Below are 17,353 nucleotides of genomic sequence, written 5' to 3' on the forward strand. Positions count from 1 at the left end.
CACTTAGGAGTTAGAGGTCAAGGACATCTCTGGTTATGTAACAGGTTCAAGGTCAGCCTGGCTACAAATGACCTTGTCATTTAAAAACATATGAACAGAAAAATAAATGAGTAGTTTATTTATCCAACATCACAAAGTATGCAGTCTAAATGCAGGTAAAAAAAAATAATGGTTTTTAATTTTTCATTTATTATATTAAAAAATCGTGTGTGTGTGTGTGTGTGTGTGTGTGTGTGTGTGTGTGTGTGTGTGTGTCCATGTGCCACAGAGCACACATGCAGGCCGGAGGACAATGCAGTAATCGGTTCTGTCCTTCCATGGTGTATTAGGTCAGTAGTCAGGCTTGGAGACAAATGCCTTAACCCGATGCACCACCTGCCCAGACCAGGAAAAGAAGCAAACATATGGAAAAACCAAGTGTATTTCAACATCATTCCATCCATTTGTCATAAAATTGTTTGATGTAGCAACCAATATTTGCTGTGTGCATTACTGTGTTCCAGCAAGTGTGCCAAATGCTTTAGATAAAGTTGCTATGTAAGCTTCACAACAGAGCTGGGAGATAAAAAGTATTTACATCCCCTTGTCCTGCTTAGCTTTTTTTTTTGTTTTTTGTTTTTTGTTGTTGTTGTTTTGTTTTTACGAGACAGGGTTTCTCTGTATTGTTTTGGAGGCTGTCGGTCCAGCCTGGCCTCAAACTCACAGAGATCCGCTTGCCTCTGCCTCCCGAGTGTTGGGATTAAAGGCGTGTGCCACCACCGCCCAGCTCTGCTTAGCTTTTATTGTCTACTTAGAGTCAGCTGGGAAAAGGGAGTCTCGACTGAGGGACTGTCCAGTTCAGTCTGTGGCCACATCTGTGAGAGACTTTTCTTGATTGATGTGGGAATGACCAGCCATGATAGGCGGTACCATCCCTAAACAGGTGGGACAGAGCTGTCTGTATAAGGAAGCTAGCTGAGCATAAGTGAGCCAGTGAGCAGTGTTCCTCCAGTCTGTACCTCCAGGTTCTTGCTTTGAATCTCTGCTTTGTTTTCCCTCAGTGGTGGAGTGTCACCTGGATGTGTCAGCTGAAATAACCCTCCCCTCCCCTACACTGCTTTTGGTCAAGGTGTTTGTCACAGCAGCAGAAACCAAATTAGAACCCTAGAACCAACACTTTTGGTGTGTAATAGACAGAGCACTCCATAATACACCTTTTAATGATATACCCTACAAGGGACTAAAAGCAAACTACTATGCAAATATCTTCTTATGCAGCTCTGAATTTTAAAGGCTGTATGCTAGCATGATGTGGAGGGTGGTCCCATGTGCAACCCTGTTTGGATAAGCGTGGTGGCTTTACCACCCTTTCATTTTCTTTTTCTTCCTTGGAGCCACCTGTAGCTATTCCAACACTGGTCAAGCAGAGCCCTCAAGGCCGTGCTGAAGGCTCACAGCAGTGTTCCCTCCAAAACGCAGAGCCTGCTTTCACATAATACACTAGCTCCACATTTAAAGCGTATTTCTCCTCTGACCGTCAAGTACAGACATAGCATTGACTTCTCTTCTCTTCCATTTCAAGGCCACTAAAGAAAGACAAGGCTGAGAATGAGAAGATTCTAAGTAATTTATAAACATACAGTGCATAGACAGGCCCCAAGTGGGAAAGAGAATTGAATTAACAAGGTCAAGACATGTTACAGGGAGCCAGGCCTATTATTCATGAGCAACACTGAACTACAAATTCTCCAAGAAAAGGAAAGGTTCTCGCTTATGCTGGGTGATTAAACAGAAAGGAAAAAGAAAAACCCAACTATATACTAGTTTAACACTGAAAGTACAAAGCAATCCTTATCCAATCAGACTTCAAGGCCAGCCATACTCCTCTTCAGTCTCAGTATCTTAGTTGCCTGAATCTTTACGGCAACTAGCTCTGGGCTATTATTTCACTGAGTAATGCAGGTTTTCTCGAAATAAAAAGTGCACTGATGCCTTGTTTAATTGTCAAGATTATAAATAGGGACAGCATATTATCTAAAGCTTTGGGGAGACTCCATGGGGCAGAGTCTGCACCTTCCAGTGGGGAAATGCTGGGGGGCACAGTCTGCAGCTTACAGTAGGGAGACAGACATTGCGGGGGGGGGGGTGAGGGGCAAAAGCCTGCAGCTGACAATGGGGAGATGCTGAGTGAGGGTTGGCCACAGGCCATAGCTACACATGGATGTTCCCTCCCCACAGAGAAGTTGGAACAGGTGACTCCCAGTCCTTCACTCTGTCAGGGGAAAACTACAGATAGCACTAAGGGTCAGGTAATCAGCTTTTAAAAGCATCCCCTTCCTTTGCTGCCCAATAAAGAAACATCTGCAAGTGTCTGCTTTACTCTGAGTAGTCTTAAAGCTTTCAGCGTAGGAAACGGAGTCCAGGAAGGACTAGGAAGAGTCAGTTTCTTTGCATCCTTCCCCTCCCCTTCCTCATCTCACTTTCCCTGGAGAGAGAGTCCAGGAAGGTAAGAGAGCCCTGCCTCCTCCTTAGTCCTGCTAAAAGCAAAGGACATACAGGTTCAGACCATCTTGGAAGCCTACAAGAAGGTGGCTGGAAATAAACATTCTTCACACTGATCAAGAGGAACAATCATCAGGAGGGGCTGAGAGCTCTCAGTGGACAGCTGTTGCCTCGGTGTCTGTTATTTCTTTGCTAGGTAATCGGGCCTTACCTCCAATCTGACTTGCAGTTTTCAATATCATCCCAGGTAAAGATATTAACTTGGGGTACATGCTTAATTAATGGCTGTATCACTTCTTTTTTCTCTAGCACACTCCCTAGGTTCCTATCTGAGTGCTGGGAAATGAAAGCATAAAACAGAAGGACTATCTGGAAGGAGCACACCTGCTGATCTATATAGATCTGACAGAATAAGCAGAGCCGTGAGGAAAACCGCAACAGATCCCCCAGCTCGGCACAAAACAATGTAAAACTATAGGCACAATCGTCAACACTCAATCATTTCTTTCTTTGCCTGTGGTGATGTGACTATCTAATTCCACAGCAGGAATCTATTAATTATAAACTAGAAGCTCAAATCTGGACCATTTGCTCTTAATCACAAGGAAATATAAAGAACTTTAATGCTACAAACACTAACAGAGACAACCCCTGCAGAACAGGAAAAACTGGAACTGTCCTTGAATGGGGTCGGCTTACAGAATATTCCAGCATTGTATCTGTTTGCCTCTGTGCCCTTTCACTGGCTCTGAAAAATTCTGTGATGTCTGTAAGGCTACCCTGACAAGAAAATTAGGTACTCCTTAGAGATACAATGTCTAAATCCAAGTGGGGAGTGATCCCTCCCCCATCTTCTCAATAAGGTGAGCTATCGTGGACAAAGAGAACCAGGTACAAGAAGGTGCCTTCCCGATCATCTATTCCTCCTTCTTAATTACAAAACAGGCATGAGAATTCAGGAGCCATGAAATTAATTATATTTTTGAAAAACATTCTGTTCAATTATTCAGCGTAGAAAGTAAATGATTAAATGCTACCAACTCTCCATTTTCACAGCTCTAATGAACATTTTCTGTTGGTGTGTGTACCTGGCCTAATCAGAAGTTATTACGGAAACAAAAGCCAGCTGTTTGTGCCTCCGTATCCACCAGGCAATGGTTCCCAGGGACCAAAGTCTGTGGAGACCAAAATCTGAAGATGCCCACGTTTCTTGGGTAAATGTCACAGTGTTCCCATGTCACTTACCTGCATCCTTCTGCATACTTTAATCATCTTGTGACTACTTATGTTACCAAAATGCCATGTAAGGCTGTCCGGAACACAGTGCCAGGGAAGTGCCTGCACATTTTCAGTACAGAGGATGTATTTTCATTTTAGGATGCTGAGCCCACTATCTGTAGGATGCTGATGGGACACTTCAACATCCAAGAAGATCTAGATTTTTCTGGTCCACACTCTGCAACTTACTGAATTGAGGCGTATATCTACAGAACAGAGTACTAAATTTTGTCCTTCACCTCTTATAACAATTAGGCTATTTAACAAAAGATTGTCCTTTTCTTTATAACTCGTCAAACTGACATCAATATCCTTATCGTACTGTGACACCAGGATAGGAGAACTGAATTAAAATTGCCATCGTTTTCATCTGTCCAAACAGACTGAAATGTGTGTGTCCAGGGCATCCCAAAGACTTCCTTTGGCTTGCTACTGTCTCTACATTTTCTTCTTAATTTTATACTCAATTCTCAATTCTCCCAACTTAGAAGTCCCTGCCACACTGTCATTAAAACTATACAATGCTCATTTGTGTCTAGATTTTTTTCTCCTAATGACTGTGTATACTTGATTTGAAATGTTACACTGTATTAAACAGTAGGAATACAGACTATGAACAACTCCACTGCAATCTATATTTTAATACCCTTGTCTCTAATAGATCATCTACGTTTACACCATACTAATCTATGTGACTGCTGCAAAACAGTAATCTAAACCTCCCATGGCAGAAGCGATTCTTATTAGAGAGCAATACTCATCTAAGACCAGCCATAGGCATGTATCACAGACTAAACCTATCTGGAGGAAGAGCTCACCTTTCTCCTCCTCCTCCTCTTCTTCTTCTCTTTGGCAGCTTGGGCCTGCTTGTGCTCCCAAACCAGGTTGGTCAGATTGGCCACATACTCATCAGTCTGCTGCAAAAGGTATGCTAAGCGTCTGTCTTTCTTTTGGTCGATGAGTTTCCTGTAGCCCTCCTCGTCTTCAGCCTGTTCAGGAAGGAGAGAAGGATGACAGCATTGACCACAGGAACACTCACAGGTCCACTTCACTACTGTTCACAGCCTGAATCTGGTGGCGCCTGGGGCCAACAGGATCAGCTAGGCTGCATAAGCTACCGGTGGAGTCTGCGACTTGGGAAATTTAGAGACCTGCAACACCTTGGGCCCATGACTCTAAAGTCAGCAGCAAAATTATCGCACAAAGTCCCACTGGGCGTGGGATATGATCAAGCACTATAGGTCAGCTCTTTCATGTTCTGTGCTTCTTGAACTGCTCAAAATTAATGCAAAATCTGGTACACTAAGTTACAAGCTTAGGTGACTGGAGACAAGCCATTTAGCTCCACTAGGTTCTACTGAGTAATAAAACAAACCCCATAATTTCCACCTCTACCTCCCATTAGGCAACACGATGAGATCAAGCAGAAGAAAACTCTTGATGTCCTCTGAGCCATTTAGAGAGAAATGTCTTTTAGATGTCCCAATTGAAAGAGCACTCTACAATGTTTTTCTATGGCACCTGAATAAAAGGAGAACACCATACAATCTCTAAGAGGCGGCTGTATCCCAGAAGAGCTCGGGGACTCAGCAGTAGGGTGTCACTCCAGCACATGCCGGAGTGAAGGCAGCTTCATCACTCAGTCTGCTGTCTGCCCCGTGAATGAGCATGAACTCCAATGCTATTATAACTCTAATTGCTTTTGGCTATGGTTGATCTCACTTGAAGAAAGAGTGATAAAAAAAAAAACCCCTTCAGTTTCTCTATTATCTGTATATCCCATCATTTAATTGCAAAAATTAATGATTTGCAAATGCTTAATCATTAGTGTCAAACCAATCCGTTGCTGGAGTTCTGATACAGTTTTCCTTCAGTTGAATCAGGCAGATTTGTCTGTTGATTGGTCTGCTTACTACACAATGGTCTCCCTAACTAGGGCAAAGACTTCTGGCAACATTCTCAATCCCGGAAATGGGATTAGGGGCAGAAGGCAGTGAGATTTTAGAGATTTAGAATTTAAATGGTGTTTATCGTCAGGACCCTCCGGCCCCAGATTAATAAAAATAAAACACCAACTGGGACCGTAGTATGGAAGACAGTGTCATGAGGACCTGTGGGACTGAATGTATGAGGTGAGGCTTATTCTGACCCACTCAGCAATTCTGTCCCACACACAGCTTTGGGTCTCTTATCACCTGCACAGTTTTGTTACTTTTCTAAATTTCATGGTGTGCTTTGTCCAAGTGCAGATACAAATGGTCAGTAACATCCAACCCTCAGGCCAATGATCTAAACCTGTCTGTATCTGTAAATCAATTCAAACCTAACTGCAGAAGTAAAGATGCAAACCAACTTTGGAGACAACCGAGCTTCCACAAACACCTTTCGAATTAACTTAAAAGTGAGTTATTACATTTGAGTATGACTCAGTACATTTATATAATTAGTAAAGTTATGAATGCCAAGCAGGGGATGGGAGAGAATGAATATGAATCTTGGGTTCAAAGATAATACCCTTGTAAGCTATTTATTCCAAAAAAAAATCTTAGCTGTTCATCTCAAAAATATTGTGTATTTAAAGGGCCGCATTTGCCATTCCTCCTGATATGACTGCCAAACTCCTGTGCAACACAGCACTTGCCTCTCTTTGAGAAGCTATATAGGTGGATGATGATGGTACCCTAGGGCACAAAACTAGTATGACTCCTCAAGTGAAACCCTGGATTATTAGGTACACTGTGTAGAAAAGACAGAAAGTTCTTACTCTACCCTCCAGAAGTGCAGGCACGTGTGTGGTGTGTGTGTGTGTGTGTGTGTGTGTGTGTGTGTGTGTGCGTGTGCGTGTGCGTGTGCGTGTGCGTGTGCGTGTGTGCGTTCTATTGATGCCTCGTGTCACATTCTCAATGCAGACAGGTGCAAGCAGAGCACCTTCCCAGTCTCGCATGGCCCTTACCATCAGTCTCCGCATTCTCTCCTTCTCTATCCGCTCCGTCTCCTTCTTTTGCTCCCTTTCAGTGTTAGCGTGCCAAGTCGCCACTGCTTTGGACAGCTTCTGGATCTTCCCAGCCACAGACCGGTGATATTCCTTAAAATCTTTCGCATGTTGCAAAATACTGTTCAGGTATTCCTAAAGGACACACAGGAGGGAAAGTGATGCTTTGGGTACACTCCCCAGTAAAGTGTCAGCTCAACGGAAGATGCTGTGGCACACATTGACTTCACTCCAAGTCTGAAATCTGTTGATGATGGGGGCCTCCCTGGAGCCTCTGTAGTACAGGCTATGGGCTATGGGCTATGGGCTATGGGCTATGGGCTATGGGCTAGTGTGATTGTAAGCCTAGGAAAGAGTGGCTGCCTTCACTCACTCCCAGGTGTGGACATCCAAAAGAAAAGCAAAGACTAACTGGGCCCTGGACGAGTGGGAAGAAAGACTTCCTTCATCTGTATGTGGTAAGCCTAGGGAAGAGATACTGCCTTCACCTCAAGGGTATGGTCATCTGAAATGGAACAAGCAAAGGACAAAGGCTGACCTATAAAGCATCAATGAAAAGATCTACAGCACATTGCTCCATCACCCTGAAATAAGCCAGAGGGTGCTGGGTATTTCCAGCGAAAACCACATTTCTTCTGTTCCAACTTAAATTTAGAACCGTGATGCAAAATACGTTTATACAAAGCTGAAATCGCCAAATGTAATCCTAATTCACTTTTTAGAAGGAGGGGAAATATGTACCCTACTTACACTCAAATCTTTAATTTTTTTCTTTTTTAATTTAAAAAATTATTTTTTATTTTACATACCAACCCCAATTCCCCCTTCCTCCCCACCCTTTTCCTCTTCCTTCCTTCCTTCCTCCCTTCCTTCCTTCTTTCTTTCTTTCTGTCATTTTTTTTTTTTTGCAAACGGAAACTAAGGCACTAGATTAAGCACAATAAGACAATCATGAGACAAAATCAAACCTTACATCAATATTTCCAACCCTCTAGAAAGGAAAGCTTTTGAAGATCTGCCTGCGTGAGTCTTCCAACTGGGCCGGCCCTTCAAAGAGGCCAGAATACTATAGAAAAATAACTTCCTGCTACGGGTTGGAGCGATGTCTCAGCAATAAAGGGTCCTTGTTCATTTTATAGAAGGTACAGGTTCGATTCCTGGCACCCATGCTGTTGCTCAAAACCATCTGTAACTCCAGTTGCAGGGGAATCCAGAGCAGCCTTCTGGCCTCTGTGGGTATCGGGCATGCACAAGGCACATAACCATATACACAGGGAGGGAGAGGGCTGGTGAGCAGTGTTCCTCTGTGATGTCTGCCTCAGTTCCTGCCTTGAGTTCCTACCTTGGCTTCCCTTAATGATGGCCTGTAACCTGCAAGTCAAATAAATCCTTTTCTGAAACCCAAGTTGTTAGGTCAGTGTTTATCACAGCAACTCAAAGCAAAGCAGGGCATTCTCCTATCTCTAAAACGATGGCTCTGTACTATAGAAATTCCACATTACGTTTCTGTCCTATGACCCCCACCTCCTCCGTCCTGACCCTGACCACTGACCCCACGGGCCACCTCTGACCAGGAAGGGTACGCAAAGGTCTAAGGACCTGGTGCTTCTGGCGCCGTTTCCTCTCCTGTTCTATCTTCTGCTGCTTCTCCAGTTTCTCCGTCATGCGTGCCTCTCGCAGGGTCTGGCGCTTGCTCCGCTTGTATGCTTTGGAGTTGAGGGCCGTCTCCAGGGTGGTATCCCTCCGCATGCAGGCCACCACCTCCTGTCTCAGCTGGCAGGAGAAGGGCAGTTAGCGAATCCCCGCAACAGAAGCCAGGTCCTGGGGCCCGAACTCAACTCAATGGAACAGAAAGGTGGCTCAATGAATGTGCTTTTCTCAATCCAATTGCAGTTGGCTATCACTAAATGCAAGGGCTGCAATTGTGGCAAGTTTCCATGGTAATTTTAAAGACAGTATAAATCTTCTTTACTCATAATTCACATCAAAAACAATTTTGGTACTGTAACAGTGGAAAAGAAATGAGGATGCTGGGTTTGAAACAAAGTTATTCATTTCACTTAATTATAGTAATGATGTTACTTAGTCAATAAGCCTTTTAAACTTTTTTAACTGTCATAGTATCATTCTCCTGCTGATCTACAAGAAGAACACAAAGGTTACTGTCTATTCATGTTCCAAGTAACAGGAAGCAGTAACTCCAGCAATGTAAATTCATAACTTCAGATAAATGATGGAACATACCATTCCAGGTTTCCTCCCTCTCCGATGAGTTTCTTTAGTATTTAAACCTTATTTTATGGCATGGACTTGTTTTAGATTCTCGTCATAATCAATATAAACATATTACATATCATATGGCAGTAGGTGGGAACTTGGGGGTCCACATTACAATAATCATTCAGTTGAACCTGAAATTGGCATCCATCCCATCTACCCAGGAAACTTCATAGAAAACAGATTTTACAGTAACATCAAACAAAAATCCGGGAGCAGCAGGACTCCAGGACAGGGAATCACATCTCATACTAGACAACACATGCCTCTAACATGCATCTGACAAGTCTGTGTCAAACACTTTGTTCATTTCTATGATGACGTTTCCTCTAATCAAGCTGTAATGGAACCATTCTATTTCTTCTTGCTTTAAATTTAACCTGGAATCTGTTCTCTGGAACCTCTAAACAAGCAGCATCCAGATACCAGATGTCTTTCCTGTCACATGCCACCCAGTAAGTCAAATGTGTCCTCAAGTTCATTGACGGCAGCCTTGTGATTTCAGTCAGATTGTCCAACAGACAAAATTGAACACTTCCAGCCTATGCATACTTGTTAAAAATTCATTCTGCATGCCCCACACTTTAGTACGACCCATCTGACTGACAGAAGGTGCTCCTTGTCCCCTTTGGTTTAGACAGACAATCTGTGCATGGGGAACCAGTCCACTTTGACAAAACTCGGTCAAGGGAAAATTAGTTCTTCATTCCACTACATGCCTAGCAATTTAGAAATCAGAAAATGGATCATTATACAGATCTCAATAATGAGTTCTAAGAGACAGTATCTCACTAATTAGTCAATGTGTGAATGAGTCTGATGCGACCAAGTGCCCCCAAGATAGGTTTTGATGAATAATTGAGTAAGGTACATGACACTGGTGTGTGTGTGTGTGTGTGTGTGTGTGTGTGTGTGTGTGTGTGTGTGTGTTTCTACAAACATGGGCTAGTGATTAGGAAAGAGACTATTGTATCTTCTGTTTCTAGGGCCATGGCTTGCTTTGCACATTTGGGTTTACCAGGAATTTACCTTGGTTTTCCTTGGAGCCATGAAGGCAAGTTACAGCTCTCCACAATCTGTTGTCATGGTTTTCATCCACAGTACCAAAATGCAATAACTGATTTTGTACACTATAGTACAGGAGGGAAAATGTTTCTGATATACACATAGGGAGAAAGAATAATAAGTAGTTCATACTCATTACTTTCAACTATGAGCTGTCAGTCTAAAGACATGCTATTTTACTAAGTTCCTAGCTTCCTAACAATATCGAGCAGACTTGAGGAAGCTCACAGATCACACTTTAGGAACAATTACATTGATTTCCTACATCACGGAGTCACTGGGGAAAAGGCATTACCTGACGTTGGAAATTGAGTAACCGAAGTGCTTTCAGTTCCACAGTTGCTTTGGTTCGTAAATCTGGTGGCAAGGAGCCAGGCAGACTTTCCAGCTCCTGTATCCTATGAGCTATGCGAGCCTGCAGTCTAGAAGGAAAGAAGGGAGAGGTGGATGGGAGCGGGCAGAGATCTACACCATGATTTAGTCTTCAATGATCAACAACAGCTTCAGGTTTGGGTACACATATTCCACACGATGACACTCAATTTCTGACATCCAATTAGGTTTTCTTCCCTTCTTTTTTTTTTAAGTTTGCCTTTATTTACTTATGGGAGGCAGGGGATGTGCATGCCGTAGTGCATGTATGGACATAAGAGGGCAACTTGTGAATGTCACTTTCTCATGTACATTCTGGCTGTCAAGGCAATAGATGTCTTTACCTGCTCAGCAATCTTACTGGGGCCCCAACAGGATTTTCTAATGTTAACCACAAAAAAACTACCTTTGAATTCCTGAAGACAGATACTTCATACTCTCAACACTGAACTTCTATGTAGCTTCTCTCTAAGGCCTGGAAAGGAACTTCATGCTACATCGAGGGGACAGGAAGTGATTAGGAGTCCTTGCTTACTCTTAACACAGAGAGAACACAGAGACAGTCTGGCCAGCTGCCCAACTCCCAGCCTGCCGTGGCATGCGAATCTGCAACCACAGTTCTGCCTTCTGTTCTGAGGTGACAGTGACTATAGTAGCTAAAGCAGAGAGGCAAGTGCAGCTTTAGGAGCAGAGACCGCAAGAACACGCCAGTTACAGACATTCTGAGAGAGCCCTGCCAACCACATCCACTTCCTGTGTGCAGCACTTGTTTGACAAAAGACAGCAAACTGGGCATCTGCAAAAATCAGGGGCAGCAGTGAATAGCATTTCCTGAAAAGGATGCTGGGGGGGTCTCATTTTAGACACCATCAAAAATATAATTGTAAGTACTTCCTCCTAATGCAGGCAGACTAGAGAATAAAAGACATCTCCCTCTAGCCCCTGGGTGCTATGGCTCTGACACATATAAACTGGTTTGAGAATAGAATCGAAAAGAAAGAAATGACAGGTTAGTAATGAGTTAACCCAGTAAATACTCACTTCACTAAATGCATCTAAAGATTCTAAATACACACACACACACACACACACACACACACACACACACACACACACACACACAGAGGCACACATAAGTACATGCTGGAATGTCCCTGTCTTACTAATGAGAAAACTGAAGAAACATGTGGACATCTGTACTGGCTGGTTTTGTGTGTCAACTGGACACAAGCTAGAGTCATCAGAGAGGAAGGAGCCTAAGTTGAGGAAATGCCTCCATGAGATCCAGCTGTAAGGCATTGTCTCATTTAGTGATCAATTGGGAGGGCTCAGCTCATGGTGGGTAGTGACATCCCTGGGCAGGTGGTCCTGGGTTCTATAAGAAAGTAGCTAAGCAGGCCGGGGAAGCAAGCCAGTAAGCAACACCCCTCCATGGCCTCTTCCCTAGTTCTTAGTTCCTGCCTCCAGGATGCTGCCCTGTGTGAGTTCCTGTCCTGACTTTCTTCAGGCATGAGCAGCCAGACTGAAGTATATAAGCCAAATAAACCCTTTCTTCCCCAACTTTCACTTTGGACATAGTGTTTCATCGCAGCAATAGATACCCCAACTAAGACAACACCACAGAGCTAGAAATGGAGGAATCCAAAATCAAAACCTACTTTATACAGATTATTATCCAACTGGTTTTCTTTCATCTATCTATGTAGTTCCAAACGTCCAAATAGGCAAAAGAAGAATGGAATGTATAAAGAGAAAAGAAAAAGAAAAAGAAACACACACATATGCATGCTAGAGAAAAAATGTGAAACTGAAAGAAGATTTTACCTTTAAAACCACTTTGTTTTGTAATCTTATCAAGATCACACTAAAGGGACTTAGCTATTACAGTGGTGGAAGATGGTGTCACCCACAATTTCATTACGTTACATCCTTGGTTCTAGGCACCATGTGTCCTTTTCTTATTTGGATATCCTAGAATCTAAACTCCCTCTGTGTATTTTGGTTCAGTGTGACGCAGAGAGTCGGGTACTAAACTCTAGGAATGGTGGCTTCTGATTCCACCTTCCAAAAGACAGGTTCTAGGATGAAAAAAATGACTATAGAACATCTGGGTTGACAGTGCTGGGACTAACCCACACTGACCTGGGTGGGAAGTTGGAGGTAAGAAGTGAGGGGCCAGGAGAGGGGCTGGTGGTAATGGAGTTTGGGTACCTGGGCCACTGCAGCAGGAAGGAGCCAAGGCTGCACTTCTCCCTGTCATGACTCCAAACAGAAGTGATTTATTAGTGCATCCCAAGAGTTCCCAACACAGAAGAACCTCTTTTTTTAATGGAAGAGAGGCAGGAAGTACAAAGTATAAGTCAAGGAAAGAGAAGGAGGAGATTTTATGGGGAAATGATATGTACTTGATGTGGTACACAGGGTGGGTGACAAAGTTATGGGGTGGGGGCAGGAGGATTGGGAGAGGGTTAACAGAAAACTCTATCTCTGTTGTTTTTGTGCTTAATAGAAATCTTCATTTTAAATAATGTTCCTCTCTAGACAATTTCATCTTCCCATCAATGGGATTCAGCAGGAAGTCCGATAAAGAGAGTCAGAATCCTAAACTTCCCAAACAGCAGCAAGATCTAATCCTGCCTGACTGCAGGAGACTCATTTAGTGTCCTCACAAGCACAGAAAATTGAAGCAGAATTAGGTCACTCTAGTTTTTCATACAGACTGAAGAGTAAATCAAGAGAGGTTACTGTTCTGGCAAGGCAAAGAGTTCCATTAAAGGCAACAGATATTTGTTCAGGTCCAGGGGAGAAGTTTATGATTCCTGTAGGAGAGTTATTTGAACAGAAAATGACACTGGTACATTTTGTTCCTTCAAGGAGCTGAGTGACACTTAAAAGAGCAGGGAAAGAGAGAAAGGGAGCATGTATAACTTTGGTGACTCTTCTGGCAGAGTGGCTATCGGTAATTTTTGAGAAGGAATTTCTAGGGTTGTGATGGCGACAAGGGCAAGACAAGGAAACACACACTCACACACACACACATACAGGTAAACTATACATACATGTTGCTTAAACCCATTTTCACACTCAATTCTGGTTTGAGACCAGAGGTCTGATATAATCCAAAGATGCCTTTCTCAAATAAACCCTTCTAAGTGTGAAATGCACCTTCCACGCAAGAATTTGTTTACATGGGACTAGTTTCTCTGTCAGTATGTAAGCCCCTCAAGTGCTCTTTGATTGAACATGGAAGGAAATGATGTTGGGAATAGAAGAGTCAAGAACTGATACCCAAAGATGGGGGATCGGGGGTGAGGGATGAGTGCAGCATGCAAAACTGACACCAGAGAAAGACTACATTTCCATTAAAAAAAAAAAAAAAGGAGAGCACCCAGTCTAAAAGGAGGTGAATCCCAGGGCTGAAGATCTGAGGCCAGCGAGTACACAGGCAGACTCACTTAAGCTACAACCCCTCCTCCCCCAAAAAAGGTTGATGTGTTAAAATTATGAGTTTATGACAAATCAGGAAGAGCAGTCAACTGGCTTAAAGAAATATGTCACCCTAATAATTTCTTTCCATTTTTGTAGATAAGGACCACAGTCAAAGAAATGAACATGTTACAAGATTTATGTTGCATATTTTGTTCTGTCAAAGCCTATGAAATCCCAAAAGAGATCTGTCAGGACCTTACTTAAATCTTTGCCCAGGTGACAAAGGAACACTAACCAGGTAGAGTCTAGTGACCCGGGGAAGTCTGCTGAGCTAGTCCATAGCAAGGAGTAGGTAAGCCCATCTCACTGGGCAGGAGAGAAAAGAATCTAATACCTGTCTGGTATAAGTGTGTGAGAGACTTAATGTAACCCCTTTGATGATAACCTTAATCTCTGCGGTTGAACAATGTCTTTATAAAGTCAGTCATCGTTCCATGACTAAACAAGATAAGGCATGTCCCTGTTATGCTGCCAGTACAAGCTCATTCCTCCCCAGATGACCATGGGGACACTCAGGCCAAAGGTCCCACCAGGCTTTTGGCAATCCCAATACCTTGCAGCTCCAGTTTTACAAAAGTGGATGTGTCTATCAAATAATAGCAACATGAAAAATTCGACCACATTCTGAAATGCACATGATTTTTAATTGTTTGATTTATTTATTTACTTACTTAGAGATAGGGTTTCACTACATACTCTAGGCTGACCTTGCTCTCATGATTCCCCTGCCAGAGCGTTCCATGTGCTGAGATCCTAGGCACACAGCACCATGTACTACAGTTTAAAAGAAGCTGGTAGCTATAATTTTTACTAACACAGGAGAATGGGGTAGGTGAGATGATAGCTCAGAGGCGGAAAGGCACTTGACCGTGAGCTTAATATCCAGAAAACACATAGTGGGAAGGAAAAGAACCAACTCTCACAGGATCATATTTGTGAAGTTGGCACAGATGCGCCATAAATAAATAAATAAATAAATAAATAAATAAATAAATAAATAAATAAATAAACAAATAGTGAATAATTATAATAAAATTTATTATAGGAAGCTGATATAGGTTACAAACATTTTAATACATTGAAATGGGCTAAAAAAAAAAAAGCGCTACTTAATACCTTGGAAGATAATCCATTAAACTCACACTTCTACAAATGGCTCTAAAATGAGATTATAGGAAAGCCCTGTAATTTAAATTCTGGCAATAATGACAAAAAAATTAGGAGTCCACAAGGCAGTTTACATGCATACATATGCACAAGCATGCACACACACACACACACACACACACACACACACACAAAGAATGAGTAAGAGAAAAGTCAGGTGTTACAAAAAATGTCTAGGTACAGAGAATGTCTTCTGAGGGTACATGTTATAAGTCAACAAATCTCCCAGCATCTTTGCAACTTCTGGGCAGGGCAAAAGCATGGCAGATTTCAGGTAAGGTAGAATTTCTGGGTATCCACATAACTCTGATCTTTCTTATAACTGACCATCCCCTAACAATTATCTATGACTTTCTTTACTCAACAACATAAGAAGATACGGCACCTGAGGAGCTTTCCTGCTCTGGGTGTCATTATGTTTGAATTTATGATATACAAGCATTTACCCTGCCTGGCCCTGATACTCAGGTGCAGATGACAAGCTGGGAATGACAACAGAATTGCTCCCAATGATGACAAGTAAGAGAAGTGAGAAAATAAACTCATAGTCTCACTCCAAAAGGAGACCCATATCTAATACCTAGTTCCTGGGATGTCTCCAAAAGAACTCTCCAAACCAGTTATATTTTATTTAATTTCATACCAGGCTATATTCCATTTAATAAAGATAAAGATAGTGCCCTTAAAGAGAACACAAACACTGCTTACTGGTTAATGTTCTATAATTTTTAACATCTAATTTTCTTTTAATCCAAGTAATTCTAGGAAAACAATTGACACCAATATTACTGAAAGCTTCTAAAATATATTACCTTTTCTGACTCTATGAAAAATACTACAGTATTTTTGACATGTTAAGTCACAGAAAAGTAATGTAACCTGACGAAACAAGAGAGATGTTTCTGACGAGTGTGCTTCCAGGCAGACTGCAGAACCCAAAATCTTAGGTTTGTTTCAGCTTAATACTTACTGGACTCAGTTTTCCATGGTTGTTAGCCATTTGCTTGAGTGGTCTGTTATATAAAGGCTGTGGGCCAAATCTTGTCTACAGTTGCTTTTCTAAATAAAGTTTTATTGGAACAAAGCCAAGACACCACAGTCTATGGGTGTTTTCCCACAAAAAGGGCAGAGCTGACTATCTGTGTCTAAGGCATATGGCCCTGCAAAACATTAGATGTTTTCCATCTGGTCCTTTTACAGGAAAAGTTTGCCAATCCCTAATTTAGACACAACTGTGTCAAATCAGGTGACAAGTGTCTGAATTAGACGTTTAACCAAGGATCCCATTTGAAGACAGAAACCTAGGACTTCCTAAAGCTGGACCAACCTCTGGGCTAAAACATGAGTGAATTAAAACACAGAACACATTATACCAATCTATACAGTACACTTTTTAATACCATGAGCTGGGCCAGTATTCTGAGGGATGGACCCAGACAATATACTTAACATGACTATCTTGGTCATCAGTTGTTCAAGAACACACTGACAATCAAGGACAACCTATTTCATAATTCAAGCCTGAGATAGTCCATCCTGAAATTAAGGAACTCTAGACTGGACTTTTGATCTCTGAATTCCCAGCACCTGGCAAGTAGATGGGAAGGATAAAGGTTTCTGATTGAATGGGAGAGAAGTCACAGTTTCTCCTAGTCAGCATCTCGTAAGGACCCACCCAACCAACATGTGAACTTTCTTTACAATTGTCCTGAAGTCACTGTCACAGCATGAGTCCTCTCTGGTCTCTCTTCAGCCCTCCTGGTGTCCAGTACTACTAGGACACTGCCCCATGGAGCACGTCAGTCAGCCCCTGGCCCTGGTGATTACATGGCTTGATCACCAGCAGTACCTGTACTCGCGCTCCTGCAGGATCTCCACGGGGTCGAGACCTTGCGGTTTCTGGATGGGGCTGATGCGGCTCTGCTTCTGTTGCAGCTGCAGGACCGGAGACGGTTGCCCTGGGGCAGGCTGCTGTACCTGCACCGAGGGCCCAGGCACAGCTACGGCGGTGGGTTGGGCAGCGGCTGGGGGTGCTGGCGATGGCCGGCCGCTGGGTGCCGGTGCTGACAGCTTCTGTGGGGTGTTCTGACCACTCAGCAGCAGCTCCTGCCCAGGGCCTGTGAGACAAGAGGGGCATGGGCAGGACATGACCGAGGAAGGACACCTGCTGACCATGCCCAGCTCCTCCATCCCTCACCCACTGCCTAGGAATGGAACCTACCAATGTCTTAA

The 17,353-nt window shown here is 42.9% G+C and overlaps 1 protein-coding gene across 9 annotated transcripts in view; it reads right to left on the reverse strand.

Moving 5' to 3' along the window:
- Positions 1-17,353, reverse strand: part of Smarca2 (SWI/SNF related, matrix associated, actin dependent regulator of chromatin, subfamily a, member 2) — a 162,202-nt gene that overhangs the window by 111,750 nt on the left and 33,099 nt on the right. For all 9 annotated transcript variants that reach the window (XM_040746082.1, XM_040746078.1, XM_040746049.1 and 6 more), the window contains 5 exons: positions 16,971-17,238; positions 10,389-10,515; positions 8,351-8,524; positions 6,713-6,886; positions 4,578-4,748 (listed from right to left, as the gene is read on the reverse strand). In XM_040746082.1, coding sequence (XP_040602016.1) covers positions 4,578-4,748; positions 6,713-6,886; positions 8,351-8,524; positions 10,389-10,515; positions 16,971-17,238 — 914 coding nt within the window. The remainder of the gene's footprint in view (positions 1-4,577; positions 4,749-6,712; positions 6,887-8,350; positions 8,525-10,388; positions 10,516-16,970; positions 17,239-17,353) is intronic.

Source organism: Mesocricetus auratus, unplaced genomic scaffold (assembly GCF_017639785.1).
Source record: "Mesocricetus auratus isolate SY011 unplaced genomic scaffold, BCM_Maur_2.0 Super-Scaffold_4256, whole genome shotgun sequence".
NCBI lineage: Eukaryota > Metazoa > Chordata > Mammalia > Rodentia > Cricetidae > Mesocricetus > Mesocricetus auratus.